Consider the following 22,393-nt stretch of genomic DNA (forward strand, 5'->3'; position numbering starts at 1 on the left):
TTTAGACCCATAATTGACCATTCAAACAATTAGATATTCAATCACTCCTCCCCCTTCACTGTGTCATTCCCCTCTCAACTTCTTTCCATGTTTGCATCTTTTTGCCCTAGTGTTTCGGAGGGACCAGACATTACTGCACCGTCATAAATATATCAAATCCCTTGATATACTCTGACAGAGACACAAACACTCACAACTTTGAGTCTAATATGAGAGATGACAGGAGTGTCAGGCGGTAAGCTAAGTGTCAGAGGTTATTATACAGACCATGGGAAGGACTTACAGATGGGTCAAACATTTGGAGGGATATTTTTGGCTCTCAAATCCAAGATCCTCCTTGTCAGAATCCACTATTCCGCACATCGCCCAAGCATGGGACAGTTATTGAGGTCCTAAGCTCTGTGCCCATAAGCTCTCGCCCACTCGGTGCCTGGTCTAATGATGCACAGTCTGAGGGATGACAGACAGGGAACGTCGCTCAGACCTACAGGAATGCTGGATTAAAAGCTCTCAGATCTAGAAAATGGTTTACTGTTATCTCATAACTGGCTCCAGTTTCTAGGACTGACATCAACTCATTTGTTTTTACTGTTTCCATGAGAGACTATTAAAAACAATCCAAACATGTTGCATGATGAGAATGTCTATTATAACAAGCGCCATGCGAAATACTGGCTCCGGACGAGCAGGACCGCATGCAATTGCTGCCCGTTGGAGGATCTGAATCGGTCGATATTCAGAAAGCTGTGTGTATTTCACATTTTTTGATTGAGTTGATGATTCTAACATATGATTCTAAAACAAAGTTTAGGTCAATTCAGCAGTCAATCAGTCGAAGTTGGTGCTGAAATTCAGAAGAAATTGTTATTCTGTATAACAGAAGAAATAAATTATTTCATGTTGTTCCAAACCTGTATAATCATATCAGTAGTAGTCAACCAATATGGGTTTTTTAAGAAATGTACCGATATCTTAGAGAGTCGATGGCTGATATAAATCCGATATATATGATATCACACGATTTTATATAAATATATTAAATAACAAATGCTGCAACTAAATGTATATTTATTTTACATTATATTTATATATTTACAATCATATTCAAAATATATTTTTTTTAATTTTTTTTATAAAATAGATAAGATTTACATTTTAGATAGTAACTTCTTGATTATAGTAAACTAATGAAGACGGAGAATGGAGAATCCTGTGCGTCTCGTTGTCTCTGGCAAAACAAAAGTCTCAGTTCATACAGACAAATGTATTGACCAATGTGATAAAAAAAAAGTACAATATCGGTCAGCATATCAGTAGGCCACTATATGACTATAGAGATATTCAACTACGTATCTGTGTTTTTTTTAGTCCATAAAATGAAAGTCAAAAGGTTTTTTTTACTTCACAATGTTCATTCAATTATCTTTTTTTGTGTTCCTCAGAAGAAAGGACGTCATACAGGTTTGAAACGACATGAGGGTAGGTAAATAGTGACAGAGTTTTCATTTTTTTTAAGTGTGGGTCTGCAGGTAAGCCTCAGTGTTTGTGAGCCAGTAATGCGAAAGATCGCACTTTAATGTTCTGTTACTCACATCCCCTTTCGACGCCATTGAATCGAGGTGCAAATTATCAAAATGATTTAGTCAGTGTACTTCCTGGGTGGAAGGAGATTGGCTTTTCAAAATTGAAGGGAAGCCACCTGCTATTCTCTTCAGTTCTCATGGTGAATTTTATCCTTTATCCCGTCTATTTGCAGGGGCAGGATCGATCAATAGTATTTGTACTGAAGCCTCATAGAGATGCACTAGAGATGGTGGCCGGCCGAGGGGGAGGGCTGGAGTAAAGGACACGGCACCACTCCCATGATGCAAAAATTGATCCCTGGAATAAATTTGCAGTGTTCTATTAATGGCAAGTCCCTCTGAGGTTTTTTATTACATCTGACGGAAAAGCCGCACATTACAGAAGCAAATGTACAACACCCAAGAGGAAAGATAAATGAAAGAGAGGGGGAAACCAGGAAGTTACCTTTGTGAAAAAGATCTACACATTAGATTTTCTAAAAAGAGTACTTAAATAACATACCTTAAAGAATATACTTTTCGGACACTTAATTATGATGTAAAATTCAATAAAAATGTATTAGAATTGGAATATATATTAAATGCAGTTAGTTGTATGTCTTATATTTCAATTGTTATGATGAAGATTCAATATAATTCAAGAAAGAAAGAAAGAAAGAAAGAAAGAAAGAAAGAAAGAAAGAAAGAAAGAAAGAAAGAAAGAAAGAAAGAAAGAAAGAAAGAAAGAAAGAAAGAAAGAAAGAAAGAAAGAAAAGTCACATTCTAAAGATCTTCCTGATGATCACTGAAAAAGGTCTAGTCATGCCTAATTGGAAGCGTCAGCAGGCTAAGTGGGCAACATGCTAATTATATCACAAATGTACTTTGATGTCCTAGCATCTTCATCATTTTCAAGATCACTGTCTGCGCCATCACTCCCATCATCCCCCTCGCTAAGTGTTTCTCTCTATATCGCTCTGTCTATGATGAGACTCGGGTCAAACTGGCTCTGGAAAGCAAGGCTCTTTTGTATAAGACGGTTTGACTGTGTGAGTCTCAGGCACTGGCTGGCACTGAGGGCTAGCGGCCACAGAAGATGACGTCACGTCCCTGAAAAAGAAAACAAAGCCACAGGGATTAAGGGTACCTCGTCTCTCCTCCACAGCCCAGATGCCGACTATCCCGCCGCCTCTGACAATGGCTCTTTTACATGCTAAAGACAATTAGCATGTAGGCTAGCACATAGCACTAATGGAGTTTACAGACAGACTGATTAACAAGCACTACAATGTGTTGAATCATTCATTAGAACACGCAAGCTTTAAGACATAGGCCTATTGACATTTTAGGAGTTGACAATTTCAAGTAGTATAGTGAGCAACTAGCATAGTGAGCGACTTCACCTTCTAAACATAGGCTAACACTCCTCGAGTGTGATTCTTTTAAGTTTATACGTCCTCCACAGGCCGAATCCAAGTCACAAACAAAAGTCACATAATTACTTGCTAACATTTGCTAATTTAGTAGCAATAAAGGCTAACACGATCATAAACCTTAAGTGTTAGCAATCCCTTACAAAAATATTCTGTGGTGGTATCCACAGTGATGATAATTACAAGGTACTTTGATATATATCATGGTATTTACATGAAACATTGTAGAAACACCATCCAAAAACATAAATGCCCAATAGTGTACGTCCTTGCAAATAGTATATTTTAATTATACTTTGTAAAGTTAAAATATTTACTCTAAAGTACATTGTTTTGACAATCTTTTATTGTACTTTAAAGTGTACTGATTTTGATGTGTTGACTAACATACTAAAACACATGTAAAATACATGATTTAAATTTTTTGTAGTGTGTTATTCAATATTACATTTAAAGTAAATATTTTAAATGTACTAGACAACAATATCTTAAAAAAAATTAATATTACAAAAAATACAGGACTACATTAGAGTATATTTTAGTTTACTATAAATACTTGGCAGTACACTTGAATCATATTGCAAAGACAATTATTTCAAAAATAATTAGATATACTATCAAATAAACTATAAAATAAATAGATATACTAATTAAGTAAGTCCTAATTAAGTGGCAAAATGTACTCTTGAACTAATTGCATTTAAAGGGCACCTATTATGACATTTAAAATGTTCCTAATGTTGTTTAGGGAGTCCCCAACAACAGTTTTACGTGCATGCAATGTCAAAAAACACTTTTGTTTTCGTATAATATGCATTTATTTTTACCTGATTTGCTCACCGACTCCCAAATGATTCGTTCAACGACTCGTTTTTCCAAACCCCTCCTTTGCGCGACGCTAATCTGCGATTGGTCAGATGACCCAGCAGTGTTTACAGAGATAATACTTATTGTTTAACACGGAGTACAATAATGCTTTTATCAATTAAATTGTGTTATAATAATGATTATAGTCCACTGCTTTGTAGTTTGTAGTAAAAAAATTAAAATAAGATAAAGAATTTAATGTTATGTTAGCGAGCATAGCCCAGAGTTCATATTGTAAAAGCACAATCAGTCTTTGTTTGCATTAGCCCGATGCATAAACATAACGTTTTTACAAAAAAAAAAAATGCAGTTACGTTACTACGAGGTATTACTCTATTCTTTAAGACAACTCCGAAAACAACGACAAACACTTCACATATCTCAATACAATTGCCATTGAAGACCTAGAAGCTAAACGGTGCTTACTCAACAAACAAAATAATTATTAAGCATGCTACATAAAACATAAATGCAACAATTATTAATAGCACTTACAGGTTGTGATACGGATGAGGAAGCTGATGCAAATACACTTAGAAATTAACCTTCCTTCAATATCAGCCGGCTCGCGAATCCATGTTAGATTGCATTTAAAAAGCAATCGTCTTCAAAATGGCGCGAACAAAGCACAAGGCTCGGACTATACTTCTGTGGTATAGTTGTATATATGAATTGTAGCCACTTAGTCTTCAAATGCTCCTCCTTGGGCAGATGAAAAAGGTTTGCTTTTGAGTCGCACTTCAGAACACAGCGTCTCGTCGGTCGTCGCCATGATGTTTTCCCTGGCCTTGGAGCGCAATAAGTGGGCGTATCGTATTCAAATAACTTGACAAGTTGACGTCATCTAGTCAGAGAAAAAGCTTCGGTCTTCTAACGATTCATAAAAATGACTCAGAGTCGACTCTTACTTTTGAAAGACAATAACTTTATATACGGTGCACTTTCATATTTCAAACTTTGCAGGATGTTTTTGTTCACTTAGATCTATGTTACACACTACATGAAAGGTAAATTTCAAAATTCCATAATAGGTGCCCTTTAATATAAATTTATAAGACTCTAATTAACTGCAAATAACATGCAGTCAAGTGTCTGTAAATATTACATTACATTTTCACTTGGGAATTTTTTTTTAAAGTACATTATTTCCGTACTAAGTACACTTTGTAAAAGAACGCAAAGTTTACTTCTTTTTCACAAGATGACTCAGCTTGAATTAAACTAAGCAACACTAAAGGTCATCGTAAATAAAAATGTGAGTGAATGAGGCTGAAGAAAGGGAGCAAAAACAAATAATATGAACACACAGAAATCTAATTTCTACCCCTAGATTTGTAATATTGCGGCTTTTCATCTTTTGGCCACAAAGCTTAGGTCTTAAGCAGATTACACAGCAGAGAAATCAGTAATGTTGATAATGTGTGGGGGAGGACAGCATGACTCTCTGGGTATTAAACACTGAAAACTGCAATCCCAGTGCTAGATTAGGAGCGAGTTTTAATATTGTGCTACATACTGCTGAAAGGGACAGAGGCTGGATGGGGATCAGTGACTTGGACAGGGAAAAGTCAGAATGTACACACTGTCAGGAAACCTGAGAGGAAGAGCGCTGGCCAATCATAAAGAAAAAAAGGATGATGCAACTCTCTGGACTCTGAAAATAATGTGTGAGAAAAATTGAGCGAATCTTGTGCTTTAAAAAAAATTGACTTTTAGTGCAGTTTTTTTTCATGCAAATGGCTGTGGAACATAAGCCTTTAAATTAAAAGTATTTTTTTTAGCAATTAACCCAAAAAATAAAATTCTGTGATCATTTGTTCACCCTCATAACAAAAGAACATATGAATAGAACATATTTTGAGGAATGTTTTTTTACTTTTTGTCCATACAATGAAGGTCAGTGGGGTCCAAAATAGCATTGGACCCATTGATGTTCTTTGCATGGACACATTTTAATAAAATAGATACATTTTAATGTTCCACAGAAGACAGAAAATCATACAGGTTTGGATGAATTTAAGTGACAGAATTTTAATTGCTGTGTGAACTATCCTTTTAAGTAGTGGATACTTACTCTAACATCCTGTTTATGCATTTGCATAAATTTGCATGCTATTTAATAAAAAATTACAACATAATACATTTAGGGGTAACATCATTCAAATTGGTAGTTTACCCAAAAATGAAAATTCTGTCATAATTTGTTCACCATCACCATTTTTGTATTCCACAGAAGAAAGAAAGCAATTGAGGTTTGGAAAGACATAAGGGTGTGTAAATAATGACAGAATTTTCATTTTTGTGTGAGCTGCAACTGTAACATCTAGTTTTATGTTCTGCATTTGCATGCATTGCGAATTGATAAAAACGACAACATTTGAAACTACATTTAATTTAGCAGTCTCTTGTGGTGTCTTTAAGATGGAACAGTGTTCTTTACAGATGCAAGGTTGTAGTCAAATATGGCCGTTTCCCAGTAAATGCTGCAGGAGCTATACTTGGAGCGAAGACAACTAATAAATTCATTCCGCAGAAATAATGGATGCCTCTGGCCAGCGCTGCTTTGTCCAAAATTAAATGCCAGTGTGGCTTCTATCACAGATGATGTCTTCAGAGATGTGATGTGCTTCCTAAAACAGTTTAGTGATTTAGTTATACCGGACACTTCTCTCCTGAAAAGGGAAAGAGTTCCCTCCTTCCCCACCCTGAGAGCGGCACAGCAGGTGGATCTTTTGACTCGCACCCAAGGAAAAGCTCAAGCTAATTTCCATACAGATGCCCCCTTCACAGGAGAGGAAGAACCCCCCATTAAGCACTCGAACAACCTAGCACAGCACCGGCAACTTCTCGCCTACGTTCCTCTCCCTGAATTCAGTAGCCATCACAACCCCCCGCTCTAGACATTGGAGCACTCAAGGTTGCCAAAACCAATGAAAAGGGAGGGGGTGGGTAGGAGGTGTCTTGCATTTGGCATCTGCCATGGCTGGCCATCGCTCTGTGCTCTGCATCCCAAGGGAAAAGGGACAGAGGTGCCCTGTTGGACATGCCAACGATGGGAGGATGAGCAAATCGCACAAAGCCCTTTTAAGTAAGAGCCCAGAAGCCCCCCACCACTTCTCGTTTCCTCTGTCACCCCATCCCTAAAAACATCTGAAAGAATTCCAACACACACAGACACAAAACATCTCTCTTCTTCTCTCTGAATATTAATAGTGCTAGAAAAGGAGCATTCAAACGTTGTATCGGCATTCATTTGAGCACTGAACTCCATACTGAGTCTCTCAGCTCATTGTCCTCACTTGATCTGGCACTATGTGCAACCTGAGATCTGATAAAGGCCATATGGTGTGGCCGCAAGCCCAAAGGTGACAGCGCCCCATATGATTCTCATTAAGCACGAGTCGCAGTGACTTTAAGAACGAGGTTCCTTTGGTAATGTATTAGCATAGACTAATAGCATAGATTAGTTAAGATATAAAGCAATCCAGGTGCTTTAAAATGGTAGAGTAGAGCAGTAAACAAGAGGAGGTTGATGAGGGTTCCCTTCAGGGCTTTCTGGAATTAGGAGACTTACCCGGGTAGAAGTCTTTGGATTTGGACAGCTTGATGGTGGCCCCTGTCTCTTTCTGTAGCTGGACAATAGTCTGACCACCCTTGCCAATGATGGAGCCTGCGGCGTAGCTTGGAATCAGCACCTTTAAGAAATATTCGCCTTCCTCTGGAAAAAGAGAAAGAGAAAAAAAATGAACTCTGCAATAGATTTACTAAAATCTGGCATGTACAATAACAATAAACAAACAAGTACACAAAACAAACAAATGTCAACTTGCAATAGATTAATAAAAAAAACATATACTGTAATCTAACATTTACAATACTAACTACTGCTACTACTACTAATAATAAATATTTGCAATAGATTTAAAAGAAAATTAAACATTAATCTGACATTTATAATAATAATAATAATAATAATAATATTTCCAATGGATTTAAACTTTTTTTTATGTAATCTGACATTTACTTTTCAATTTAAGATTTAAAAAATGCATGCAATTCGTTTTGTAGACTAATTTAAATTACGTCTACAACCTAATATTTTAATGACTTTTTAAAATCGATGAATTTTAGCAGGGAGAGTGAAGGGAAAGGCCGTCAACAAGTGCATAGTATACATGGGAACTTCTTTAATAATATATACAGTTTAAAAAGCACCCCAGGTGGCACCTCATGAATTTGGTTGAATGCCCAGAGTGTGCAGAGCTGTAATCTATGCAAAGGCTGGCTACTTTAAAGAAGCTAAAATAAGATCGTTTTGATATTTTCATGCTTCCATTTGTGCTACATCATAGATTTAACGACTTTACTGTAAAATAAAGTAATAAAGAATGAGAAAGTGCATCCAAATTTTAGCTGCTAGTGAATTTTTAAATAGCTTTATTTCCTATGGCCTAAATCATCGAATTGTTATCTGAAAAAAAGAAAGTATGATATAAAGCTCTACCATATGCTGATCAGAAATATCCATCAATTACCAAGTTGGCAAACTGAAGTGAAGACCTCACGGTGATAAAATATGGCTGCACGGAGCAGATTCACATTTTTGCTAGACACTTTAATGCCTGACTTATGAGAAAAAGCACATATTGCCTAAGTGGCAATCAGACAAGGTAGCTATAAATAAAAGTCAAGCTGAAATACTAGACCAGCAAAGAACTACAAGACTACTATAATAAGATCAGTGGACTTAACGAGTTGTAATTAAAGCTGAACCACAAGTATTAATGCTTAAGTTAAGCAGGGCTGCTAACAGTCAAGAGCAGAACAAAAACTCCAGCGCAGGTACAAGAAAATTACAACTTAAGCAAGTAGGAAAGGGATGAGGGTACATTTTGTTAATCAAAATAAATGCAAGAGAGGGTGAATTTCAACAGATGTATTAGTAGACTCCATTTCAGTAGACATTGTAATGTGTAGAAGTAGCCATTTATATCAAGTGAAGAGCATGGCATATAAAATATAGCACAAGACATCCTGATTTCCCTTCCCTCTAGAGGAAGGTCAGCAAAGGTTTTCTTGAAAGTGGAGCAGCGGTGGGACAGTAAAGTGCTTCATCTATTGTTGGGCTCTACCCGGCTGCAGCATATCCAGGTCAGCAGAAGCACAGTACATGGTTCCTACACCGTGACTTTAACATGACATTGTATCCCTCTGCCTGGGCCGCTTGGGTACGCGCTTAATATTCCACCACAATTAATCTGTGTCGGCTCCCAGAAGACGGCCGCTTTAGATTAGATTGTTATTCTGGAGAAGCAGTTTATCTTGTCAAGCTAGGCTGATGGCTAGGCTAAACTACATGCAGTTGCAGCCTAATACTGATGATTGGGTAAAAATGATATAGACTGGACAAGCAAACAAGCTAAGGACAGCAACGATGGCAGGGATGCGTGGCATGTTTTGGTCGAAGGCCCGAGTTAACCGCATCACTGACAAAGTAATAATGACACATGTCTGTAGTTACGTGTGAGCCAAATTAAGAGAAGTGTTAGTGTTCTGTTAACAAGATGGACGTCACAGATCAGATTGTTTTGAGCTGGAAATCATAGAGAGGGTTAGTATTAATACAGCAGATTTGTTTTAAGGTTAGAGATAGTTCAGGCAAATAAAAATTCCTGCACATGAAATGTGGACATATATATATATGTATATATTATGGCCATGAATTAAGAATTCATTCCCATTTATTTAATGCATTTTTTAATTTAATTTTTTACTCGTATTTCATGTGCGGGACCCCGTAACAATTTTTTTTATTTTAATGGAACACAATGGAGTAAATTTAAACAATGTACTGATCTCTCTTTTCCATGTAAATTACAATGAATGGGGACCGGAGATATTTCGAGCTTGAAAAACAATGCACTATAAAAGTAGTCCATATGATTTGTGCGCAGGTTTGTGTGGCGAACTGACTGAAATTTAATTGGTAATTCACTGACAATTGACGACTCCACTGAGCCGGTATGATGAGCCTGCATCAGTGATTCAGTGAACTGAATTAAAGAACTGAATTCGAATCTGATTCATGAAAGAATCTCTCAGATTGGTTTTGTGAACTTGATCTACTGATTAACTGAAAAGATCTGACTCTGACAGCATGATTCTTATCGATTCTGACATAATTTAAACAAGCAAATTCCATTTTAATGTCTGTTTCTCACACAAAGCTTTTATGACTTCAGAAGACGTAAAATATAGTACAGTTACATGGACCACTTTTGTGATACTTTCATGGTGCTTCTTTGTCATTTTGGAACTTGACAATCACAGTCCTCCTTTCCTTTTATTATATTTAACATAGTGGCCTGGAAATTCTTCAAAACATCACATTCGGTGTTCCACTGAAGAAAATATGTCATAAAGGATTGGAACGATATGAGGCTGAGTATATTTATGGGTGAATTATACCTTTAACAGTATAGGCAATGGGATGATTTTAACAAATCTTTAAGTCTTCTTGAGATAATCTTGTTAGAATCACATGCCAATGGATCTGAATGTGTAATGAAGCGGATCTCTAACTAAAGAAGTCTCATATTTAGCCACACTAGTGCTGGATGCCACCAGATTATGAGTTACATAAACAACAAGGGAATAATGGAGGTTTACTGCGACATAAATAAATGTACTCAGAACTAGGCTCATGAACAGCTCTAAATGACAAGTCCAGATTTTTCACTCGCATACTAAAAATTGCTGTTGTTTTCACACATTATGAATAGGCGGTTCAAACTGTGTCTACAGAACACTACGGATACATGCTTTTCTGCAATGACCCAGATTTCTCACAGAGCTAAGACTGTCCTCCTTTTGATTTGGATGAGTCTAAATTTAACCTTGATTAATATGGCGTGGGGTTCATAAATAATGTGTATCATGCATACATTAGTATTCTCTCTTCAAAAAGCATCTAACAAAAGTCTGTCATAAATTGGATCACGGATGCATACAGACTGGCTATAATTGACATTATCTACTCTAATTAATGTAACACATTAGACACAAGATATTATGTCAAGCATCACATTTTCAGAACAATATTAGGCTGTTTTAAAGGTTACACATTTTACTTTAATTATGAGCAGCAAAATATTACAAAGCATTTGTGGCGGTTATGTAGTGAAAAAATAATAAAGAAAAAAACGGTAAAAGTAGACTCTGGTTTGCAGATAACAAGATCTGTATGTAATTTGGGCAGAAAATTAAACATTACCGTGAAATCCGACAAAATCTGATGAAAATGGAGGATCATGGATGGCCGGTTGGTTGCATCTCTCTAAAAGAATGTGAATGAGAAAATTAATCTTTGTGGAAATGTCAGATAGAAAAACAAAACAAAGTGAAACATGACAGAGTCAATGACAGAGTCTACCTTCAAACCTCCTAATTTGTGATTGTGAATGTTGACGTCATGGATAAAGATACAAGATGCTGTAATCATGAACTTTATAATAATGACTTCTTGGTTTCCAATTATTTTCACCATTATTTTAAATTAAACCTGACCTGATAACAATGTGCAATGGCATTGAATTGTTCTACATTTAATGGCACTGTAAATTCAAAGATTATTTCAGGTTCAATACAAGTTCAAATCAATTAACAACAGCACTTGTGGCATAATGTTGATTACCACAAATATTAATGGATTAACTTATTCTTAATTTTTTTTTAAAGAAACAAATTAGTACAGAGGGCCAATCTGTAAACATTGAAATAATCACTGTTTTAATAGTATAGCCACAACCCACACTTGATTTTAGTGTGGGAAAACCCCTTAATAAACTTTTCTGTGTGCAGTTATTTCCAATTTTTCAACTTAGTTGCCATGAAATGTCTAAACCCCTAAAATAACTGTAACACAAGAACTCATGTAAGTGCTTTTATATTAAGCTTCATGTTTCTGCTTTTAAATTTACTTCACTTTCATTTTAAGTGCCTCACTGATTTTTGCTTCTAGTCAATAAAGAAATCAACATATTGCCACAAATGCTGTCAATCTAGCTTAACTTGAACTTGGAATATTCCTTTAAAGAAGCATATTTCAATCATAATCAGTACATCAGAATAAAAGGCATTCTCAGTTTATTCTCTTCTAAAACATGGAGCATCAACAGCCCAAGTTTGAGTTGGATCAAGCATATTTCCTGTCACTTGTCAACACAAAAGCCCTGGCTGAGAAAAATCTGTGGATTACACTACACGCATATCCGTAGCAGTGCCTTTGAGGGAAATGAGTCCCTCCCATTGTGCAACACCGGGAACAAAACAAGAACAAGTTGGTATGCTGTTTTTCTTTCCTCCAACTTACTTCATATCTTAAGTCCTCATCTTGCATGTATCTATGATTATACGCACTGAGAAGTCAGAATAATTAGAAACACCCAAATGGTTATTAATAAGCCAGTGGGTGTAATGGTGTAAACACAAATCATTGGTTGCAAGAGACTCCCAAGAGACCCGTGGTTCAGAATAAGCAACGTCAGCTTGAGAATTGAAGGTTCCTGAGAGCTTATGTTGGGGGCCTTTCAAAAACAGACACAAAGCAATGAATAATTTGTTTTTTTGTTTTCATTTGCTTTTGATTTTTAGTCTTTGACAAATAGATTTATACTGCATTAGATTTCAAATTCATCATTGGGTTAGACACCATTTTTGCTTAAGCATAAACAAACATCTAATTTTAGTGGAGTGATGAAAGGACCACTTTCCCTGCATGGCTGTCCAAGCAACTGCCTGACCAAAATGGCTTCCGATATAAACATTGCAAACATACTCCTCGCTTTCTGCTGCACGTGAGAGAAAGCAGCATGCTTTGTTCTAACAAGCGCGAAGGCTCGAAGAAAAGCTTTCGCATTGCTTCTTTCATTCATCTCATCCATATTCATCTCAGGTCCCGTCCTCCATTCCACGGCAGACAAGCCGAGAGAGGCGAGCAAATCATCCAATGTGGGGCTGCCTTTCACAACGCCCTCCCAAATCCTCGCCATCCTGCATGAGATTCTTTTTTTTCTTTGACGCAGTGCATTAAAGAAAAAACTGAAGCAGCGCCCCCTTCATTTTGAAGTGATCGTACGGTGATCAATAGGCTGAGGGTTGCATGGATAATCAATGACTTGCCGCTATTGGTGGAAGATGGGAGAGATGGACCCGGGAAGGAGGAAGAAACGATTGCCTCGACCCATAATCATGATTAGAGGCGAAACAAACAAATGATGGGGTAGCACAACGCAGCGCACCCTAAATGCATTTTCTGCTGAGCCTATCAAAAAACTGCTGTAAAAAAACTGTGCACTTAATCTGAAAACTGGTGGGAGTATTGCATTGTAGGATGTGAGTGAACAAGGTGGGCGACAGCGACGAATCGGTTATTGGTCCCCCGTATAAATGTCTGAATCTTCAAACACAGCTGGCAAATCATGTTTACGTAACGAACCCTTCGAAGACGGATCCTGCGTCTATTTTCTCATCCTGCGGGTAGAAATGCACAAGCGAGAGAATCTAAAAAAGAAACAACTCACTGGTGCCGAGCAGCATCCGAAAATGTCTTTATATAGTAAAACCAACACAGGATTGTACACACACACACACTTCCACGTTTTCTTGCGGCCTCAGAGGGTCACAGACAGTCCCCTCACGCCGTCCAGCTAGGACATATATCCCCTAAAACAACCTTTTGTAAATGGAAGCACTGTCCTGTGCCAATTCATCCATTTACAAAATTAAAACATTACATCTTATGAGACAGCTCGGGAACGTGGAGAGTCGAGAAGCCTTAACGATCAATTGGCAGGAAAATTATTCTTGTTTTTAAGCCAACTGACTTTCACCTTAATGTCTATAACTTTCTTTTTAGGCAGCCTTTAAGATACAATCCTTCGTCTTCTGCCACATCATGATTTAATCCGCTAAAAAAAAGTTCAAACAATACTCAAGTCATACAAAATATGAAACTAATCCTACATGTGTGAAAACATTAAATCAAAGAGTAAATGTTTAATGAGAGAAAACAAAGTAGACCTGTTATTGTTGTAGGACTGTTGTTGTGCGTTGCTTTTCCCGTTTTCAGTATGCTAAGCTGGATCCATGCAGTATGCTATATGCTCAAAAGTTGTCAAAAAAAAAAATCCACATAAATGGTTCAGATTCACACTAACTTGGCCAAAGATCTGCCTGTTTAACTGCTGGTGTTTAAATATGAACCACAAAGTGGAAACTACGGGTAAATGTCGACTCTAAACATACAACCACGTATTTATCTCTTTTACATGACTGATTTGACTAATTTGACGCTTTTAATAAAAATATTAATTTCCTTCCACATATTTATCAACATGTCTTACCAACTCACAAAACACTAAATTAATAATAAAAAATTATTTCAATTAAAAAAATATGGATTAATTCATATAAATATATATGCTTAAACATAGAGCAACAATGTCATATTACAATACTAAATTAAGTTAACTGTTTTGTAATATTAATACATCCAATAATATAAATACATTATTTTGAATAAATTGAGTATTTTAATAGAATCATGGATTCTACAGCTTTTGGTTAATACATTTCCATTGTTTTTTATACTACGTAACTGGCTAAGGGTTTTAAGGGTTTTTGATAGCTAAGCATAACAACACAAAATTGTATTTAGTTACCAATAGAAACTGCCATTATCCTTCCATGACATTTCAAGATTGTATTCATTTCTTTGTCATTTGCAGGCCTGGAAATGACAATATTAAAATTTCCCTTCCATAGTTGTGAGAACCCCATAGAATAATCTGTCTTGGTAAATAAATTCCAGTGAAGCCTAGATCTCTTAAGCATCAAAGTCTTTTCATTTGAGCAAATGGATCTGCAGGTTATGCCTCCCACGGGTCCAGCATGCTTCTTCTGACTGACAATTCATTACGCTTTCAGCATCGATTCTTTCACATGTAAACATCCGCCAATCACTTCATCTATGCGCCATTATTAACCCTATAACTCGAACTACACTTGTTTCTTTCTTTTTTTAAAACCCTTTAGCAAGTGAAATAAGAGATTCTTGCACTTTTAAAAAAAAATGTTGGCCTTTAGTGAAAACAAATATTGACCTCAGCCAATCAGTTGAGATATATTGTTAATATTGCAAATATCAAAATGCTCTGCCTTAAATGTCACAGAGTTCAAAAAGACCTCAATAATATTTATAAGATTTCCTGTTTAATGGGGATTTAATCGTCACAGATCAGAAAAACAGTGTTTAACACTTTTTATCAGCTAACAAACTAAGATCCATCGGCCGAAAACAGTTAAGAGTTACGAAATACAAGCTTATTTTGTTTTTAACTGATTCATTCGATGACTAGCCTGCAAAACAGTTTAGCAGACAAGTGTAGTGCACACAAGACTTCTTAGGGCATCTGCCGGAATGCATAATAAACAAGCAAGCATGGGTCCAGTAGGCTATAAACAATAGACTACAGTAAAATATTGAAGGATCCAGTGCACATTCAAGCACTGAATACATTCTGAAATTTCGAATATCAGTGATGCAAGTGAGGCATGCAAATGTGTACAAATTTTTGAGAAACATTTTATATTATATATTGCAACTGACTTAATAAATACAATTGGTATAACAATTATTATCACTGTATTTGTATTTCTCATCCAAATATTATATTATCGTTCATCATGCATAATTTGAGTTTTCAGGGCCAATTTTTAAATATAAAAGAATATATAGATTCAAGGCACCAGAGCAAGGTCATCTGTGGTGATATAAAGGATGCGTGTAAACGAGCCATGTTTTCTAATGTTTAGGTATGTGCTCATGATATTAGTCTATATTTAGAAATACACAACCCGGTTATTCCATACATAAGCCTTTCGTTTAGAAATACTTGAGGATGTGTTTGGTAAACGACGGTCTAAGTGCGTTGTAGACGCAACCACCAATTCAGGGTCACTTAAAATGGACGCGAACTGTAAATATGAATTTAAAATCTCAGATGCACATGTCCGGTGAAGCATGACCACGTTAAATGGTGAGATGCTCCGTGGAAATCGAAAATGAATGAATATGCCATGAACGATGTTGCTTTCATCTTTCCCATTGGGACTTACATCAAAGCACTTGTCTTTGGGAAGAGTCGCTAATTCATTGCCAAGTGAGTTGCCTATGTAGACAGCAGTTGGCTCTTACCTCCTGTGTTTGTGCGTTTGGTGCTGCTGGCCTCCGTCGGGGTCTCCAGGGGTCTTTTGCGGGAATCGGGGGGATCAGACTCCATGTGCGGCGGTTGATTGTGATGATGCGGATTGGAGAAAATCCCGTTTTGCTGCACTGCCCCACCGGCCATCATTTTTTATAAAGAAGCTTTAGGCTCGCTCTCGTTTCCCCTACACGCGCTACGCAGATATGTTGTTTCTGAATGTGAAACCACGATGATATGAATGTTTGGGGTGCGTCGATCCTCCGTAGCTGCCTAGATACAGAATGAAAGACGCATCGATATCCAGTGGCTCGATTTTGCTCAGGCTGTAGGCTACTGATATTATTAATAACAAGTGATGTGGGAAACGTCCTCACTCGTGGCTCTGCGATGGCGCTCTCCAGCTGAAAACAATATGAGACCTCAGTGGTCAGCAGAACTGCTAAAAATTGGGAAGATGCGCGAATAATAAATAGCAACGGGAAATGTAGGCTACAAGAGTCGAAAGGGAAAAACAGCGGATCCCGCATGCAGGTGGGCAAACCCCTGCAGATAGAGCTGGACGGTGTTGAAGCGCTGGACGAGCGCTTGAAGGAGATGCGATGTTTTTGTAGGCTCTGACTCGGAGATGCTGCAGTCTTGCTTTCAGAGCATCTTTGCGCGTTTCTGCTGCTGGAGCGCGGAGCCGCGGGTGACGTCATGCGAAGCCGAGTGCGCGCCTGTCAAATGTGGAGGAACTAACACGCCCCCCTCAAGCTGCGATTGGTCGAGATTTGATTTTCTCCTGCAAAGCGAAGAATAAATCCTGCTTGTCACATGACAACACAGACAAGAGGAGGTGGTGGTGATAAAAATGCGAGAGCATCATTGAAAAATAGGCACAGGGTTGTGAAAAATAAAAGTCGTAGTTCTAAATGCGCAGCTCGTCTCTGTCTAACACCCAAGAATTTGACCAGAGTATATTATTATTATTAGGGTACAATTAGCCTATTATTATTGTTGTTGTTATTATATATAAATAAATATATATGTTTAAAATATATTATATATGGTATATTTGAGCGTAATTTTATTATTATTAACAATACCTATATTATCATCATCATCGTTATGATTTTATTAATAATTATTCTTAACAATAACTATTTATTATCATCATCATTATTATTTAATTTCATTTTTAAAAATGTATTGTATTATTATTTCATTTTTCCTTATTATTGTTGTTGTTGACAAAATGTTGTATATTTATAGGCCTATATTTGAATATATATTTAAATATGTATTAAATATATATTTATATAAATATTTTATATTAGGAATATTTTAATATAATTTTAATATCATATATTATTAACAATAACTATGTATCATTATTATTATTATTATCAACTATAACTATTTATTATTATCATCATCATCTGATTTTATTTTTTTATGTAGTTTTAATGTAATTTAAAATATATATATTTATTTAATTTTACCTTATTATTATTATCCTTATTGCAGTATTTGAGCTTTGAAAACTTAGTAGCCTACCAATGAACAAAATACTACTTAACTAAAACTGAAATCTGTACAATTTTAAGCAACAATTACAATAAAAAGATATGGTTGATAAAAGATGATAAAAAGAAATGGTTACACATTTTTTTGACAACTTTGAATTTAAATTACTAATAAAAACCACTTTTAGATAAAATCATAAAATTTCGTATAAAGGAATGGATGTTAACTGGATGAGCTAAAGGATGTTGTTCAAACATATTTTACAGTATATAGTGTCCTCAGTGCCCAGTAAGAGTCTCTGTATCCTCTTGTCACACACTCACACTCCTCCTGTGTCAACACATCAGGGCCAGAGGCGAGCACTTCTCTATATTCCAGATTCGCATCGAGGTGATGCTGCGCCGTCTACTGCATGAACACAAAGAGCCACCTCACGCAATTTCACATTTCTGTGGAAAAACTCAGCAGTGCGCCAGTGTCATCTGAAATACATAGGCCTATGCTCAGTGTGAGTGGAGGTATGTGGCAAACCGATACTGAGACCTTTGACTCCTATTTAAAGTGGGCAGATTGAGTAAAATAAATGACTATAAAACACTTGTGTTCTTTTGAGTCTGGCCATCCATTAAATGCAATCAATGTGAAACAATCAAACTCAGTTGCTTTGTTTATTCTACCAGTCACATTCTAGAAAAGCTCATTACTCAGGAAATAAAATGGGTGATTATTTTATTTAAACTACAAAGCTTTAGTACCGGTAATGTGAGAATTAGGATACATGAGCCCATGTATTGAAAATGATGTGTGCTTCCACAGATCCAGACGAATACAGGGATGGGATCGGGGATGTAGTCAGACTAGAATCATAGATCATGTTCACATATGCTATGGTTTATCCGTGTTACATTTAACCGATATAAGCAGATGCCACAGGAAAAAAAGAAGAAGAAAAAACCTCAGAGGAACCTCATGAGGTGCATGAACTAAATACAAGCCAAATATATTTACTCATTTATTCTACTATAATCCTTGCAAAAAAGTATATATATATAGGCTATAATATACAAAATATATATATAAAAAGTGTACTTATTTATATTCCTGAAGATATTTTTTCCTGTGTGATATGTACACTCATATGCACCATATATATACACCCAATCTGACAAATAAACAATAGACTTCATAAGTCTATATTTACATACCATGAAACAAGCAAAACAAAAATCCCGTTCTGTTTACCAGCAACTCATTGCACGCAAATGTTAATTTCGGACAGATGGTGGTGGCTAAAGCTCTCCATTCCTGTAATATGGGTTTATGAGCTTTCACATAAACCTGTGCAGTTTTCCCCCTCTGTCACACAAGTGAAAGGGTGATATCTCGTCAAGGATGACTTTCAATGCATCTCACCCTCCCCCACGCAACGCACATTGTTTGAAGAGGGGACCCCATCTGCCCCCTTCTCTATGAAGAGCACCCACACTATTGTTTCTGCAACTAACACAGAAAAACCTTAAGAATTAGCCAGACTGGGCAACATCTGGCATTAAATTCCACATTTATTTATGAGCAACAACACGGCACTATGCAGGTTTAAAAGGAGACGAGGGTATTTGAAAATTCATCTGGCACAAACTAGCTTTTTTGGAATCATTATCAAGTCATTTTTACAAATAAACAACTAATAAACCCAATGAGAATGCAGAGTTACTCCCTGAACATTGTTAATATCAGCCTCAGCTAGAATAATAAATATGAAATCATTTGTTTGTCAGATTGGGACACACACAAGAGTCTCCATCTTGTGGGTGAATTGTGGAAGCAGTCAAAGAGACTGAGAAGAAGAGCTGCTTCTTTGTCCAGTGATCCCTGTCAGAATGTAAGGTTGCAGAGACGACAAACACCGTCATGCCAACTCTAAATACAGATCTAACAATACATTTAATACACATTTTTATTCTGTCCTCAAACTCTCTTCATATTTTGATCCACATCATCTACATGAACTACAGCACAACAGCAATTGTTCCATATCAGTAAAAGCATCCACACTATAAAAAAAACAACGTTCTTGGAATTGATAATAAAAAAAGCTATTAGGAAACATTGTATTTACTCAAGTCAGTGCAGCTGTGGAGGTTACGCAAGGTTACTGTCCTCTTGTGGCAAAACAATAGTCACATTTCATTGTAGTTTTCATGTGACAGTATCATTTACAGCCACAAGAGGGCAGATGTTTCACAACATCTTTTTTTTTTGCTTGAAAATTTTCCCTTCGTTTTCATGATTATAATTGTAAAGATTATGATAGAATTATATATACTTTACTATCATATACTTATATATATATAGTACATATTATTTAAGTAAAGCAAAGCTAACAAGGTTGAAGTCCATTACAAGGTATAGCCTACTATTGCTGTGTGCAGAATCAGATATGTCACAGATGTGTTACCTTGTAATGGACTTCAACCTTGTTACCTTTGCTTTACTGAAATAAGATTGACTATACTTCAGACTTAAGTGGCACACACCCTTATTACAATTCCAAAGTTAAAAGAAGTTAGACTTCTTTCAGGGCAAAGTCTGAAAGGTTATTGGGCAAAGCCATCAAAGAAAGTAGGCCTTTAGTCATAGCAGTTGGAAAAATAGCCTACTGAAACATTTCTCATTGCATAAGAAAAGAAGAAGAAAAAAAACAAGGACCATGGCAGCACTATCATGTATAACCACTATAATGTCACAAATTAGAGCAAAGTTTGAGAATCTGGTTGAAGCTTTTTTTTTTTTAAACAATGCAAGATGAGAATCCAGAATGGTAGATCAATAATATCAAAATCACAAGAACTGAAACTCCCCAAAGAAAAAGTAAAATGCCTTAAATACACAAGGACAAACACATGAACATGACCAATTAACAATGATATAGTGACAATGATGCTTGCAACATCAGTGTCATGGATTTAACTACCAGGGACACATACAAAAAAAGCATATTCCATAAAACATTTGTAAACCGCTGAGGATAAAGTATTACAAATAAAACAATTGTGAAAAGCATACCTGGGGAACAACCAGGAAACAGAAATGAGGAACAGGAAAAACAACATAGGCCTACTACAAAACAAGAGTCCATAATAAAACAACAACAACCATTAAACCATGTGACAAATTGACTTCGGAGGGGCCGTGTGGTAAACCAGTGGTAAAGTTTTAAATGCATCAAATGTCATATTCATTATATTTTTATTAGAAATAAATTTTTATTTTGAATTAGAATTTTTTATGTTTACATGGCACATACATGCACTTTGTTTATGTCTCTTTGATGTCTATGTCACTTGTTATTTATGTTGTAGGGTGTCTAATTGATGTCTGATGTTGCTGGGAGGATTCACAGAATAAGAATTTCATTTGTTTCCTGTGCATATGACAATAAAGTTTGAAATTGAAATTGAAATTAAAACTATTTTTAATTATGAACTCTTTTAGTTGTCAAAAACGTAATGGAAGTTTTTATTTACAGTCCTTTTATCAAATGATTTTCCACCATTACAAAATAATTTGGACGCGTTATAGGCTACATGGCTGGACAATTAGTAAATAATCTTATTCCATTTTCTCAACATAGAGAAACTGCAGCGCTGCATTCATCAAGCTCAACCATTAGTCTGTGACTCGTGTTTTTGTAGCTAAGAGAAAATAATGATACTATTATTTTTATTATTATTTAAATGTTGTTCTTTAAGTTTAGATTAGATTACTTTATTATCCCCATGGGAAATTTTTTTGTTGCCTGTGTTTTAACATGCACACAAAGCACCCACAATATACATGAATACAAAAAAACAAAACAATAACGATAACAATAATAATAGGCTAATAATAATAAAACAATATATATAAAAATAACGAATCATCACTGAGACCCGCTCAGTAAACACCAACACTACCTTTCATTTAAGAATTTCAGGAAGGATCTCCCCCATTGTCTGGATTTCCAGGCTAAAGAAGTTTACTCAAAACTTTCCTAAGCGAACTCTTTTGTTCCACTGTGACATTTCCAAATCAAAAGGTGATACAAAATGTGTTTATTAAACACTATATTTTTATATAGACAAGATTTTATCCCAAACTAGCTAATTCAATGGTTGTAATATCAAAGTTGCAAAAATAGCAAAATACCATGAAAAAATAGCAGAATATTTTGCTGTTGATACAGCTGATATAGCCAAATTTAGTTTGACAGAATCTGTCAGTTAACATTTTATTAAGGTTAGGATTAGGAACTGTTTAATTTTTGTGTAAAACATTTTGATTATAGTTTATTTACACAAATGTAGATTTTTTAATTTTGCTCCAAGTTTTGTGGTAGCCTATTCAATATTTTTAATTAATTTAAATAATTAATCATTTAAAAAAGTAATCCTTAAGCAACTGAAAAGGTCTAATTTGCATTTATATTTCGGTATTTATTTATTTATCTTTTGTAAATTATATATAAATATATATAATGTTTTTTTCAGTGTATGCTGCTTGGATTTTTTTTGCGAGCGTGTTTACCAAAGAAAATGCCAGTTTGTCATTTGAAGAGGTTTAATCAAGTTATTTATTTATTTATTTTTAAACTCGCTGAGTAGCCTAATGTTAGAAAATAAAAAAACTTAAAGTACATAATAGTTTAAGATTATTCGTGTAAATTAACCTGGAGTACGAGTACCACGCAAATACCATGGCCTATTCATCAAAAATACAT

At 35.8% G+C, this 22,393-nt stretch overlaps 1 protein-coding gene across 3 annotated transcripts in view; it reads right to left on the bottom strand.

The window, feature by feature from the left end:
* Positions 1-20,765, bottom strand: part of nova2 (NOVA alternative splicing regulator 2) — a 51,758-nt gene extending 30,993 nt beyond the window's left edge. Inside the window, exons 1-3 of one of the 3 annotated variants that reach the window (XM_079611469.1) lie at positions 20,701-20,765; positions 11,136-11,198; positions 7,437-7,580 (exon numbers count right to left, since the gene is read on the bottom strand). Coding sequence is in view for 2 of the 3 variants with exons in the window: in XM_079611467.1 (XP_079467593.1) it covers positions 7,437-7,580; positions 11,136-11,198; positions 16,119-16,275 (364 nt within the window). In the remaining variant the exon portion in view is untranslated. Of the gene's footprint in view, positions 1-7,436; positions 7,581-11,135; positions 11,199-16,118; positions 16,825-20,700 lie in introns of those variants that run through there. The other 2 variants (XM_079611467.1, XM_079611468.1) reach the window with 2 other exon arrangements.
* Positions 20,766-22,393: the final 1,628 nt, after the last annotated feature.

The sequence above is a fragment of the Phoxinus phoxinus genome (genome assembly GCF_949152265.1).
Source record: "Phoxinus phoxinus genome assembly, chromosome: 4".
Taxonomy (NCBI): Eukaryota; Metazoa; Chordata; class Actinopteri; order Cypriniformes; family Leuciscidae; genus Phoxinus; species Phoxinus phoxinus.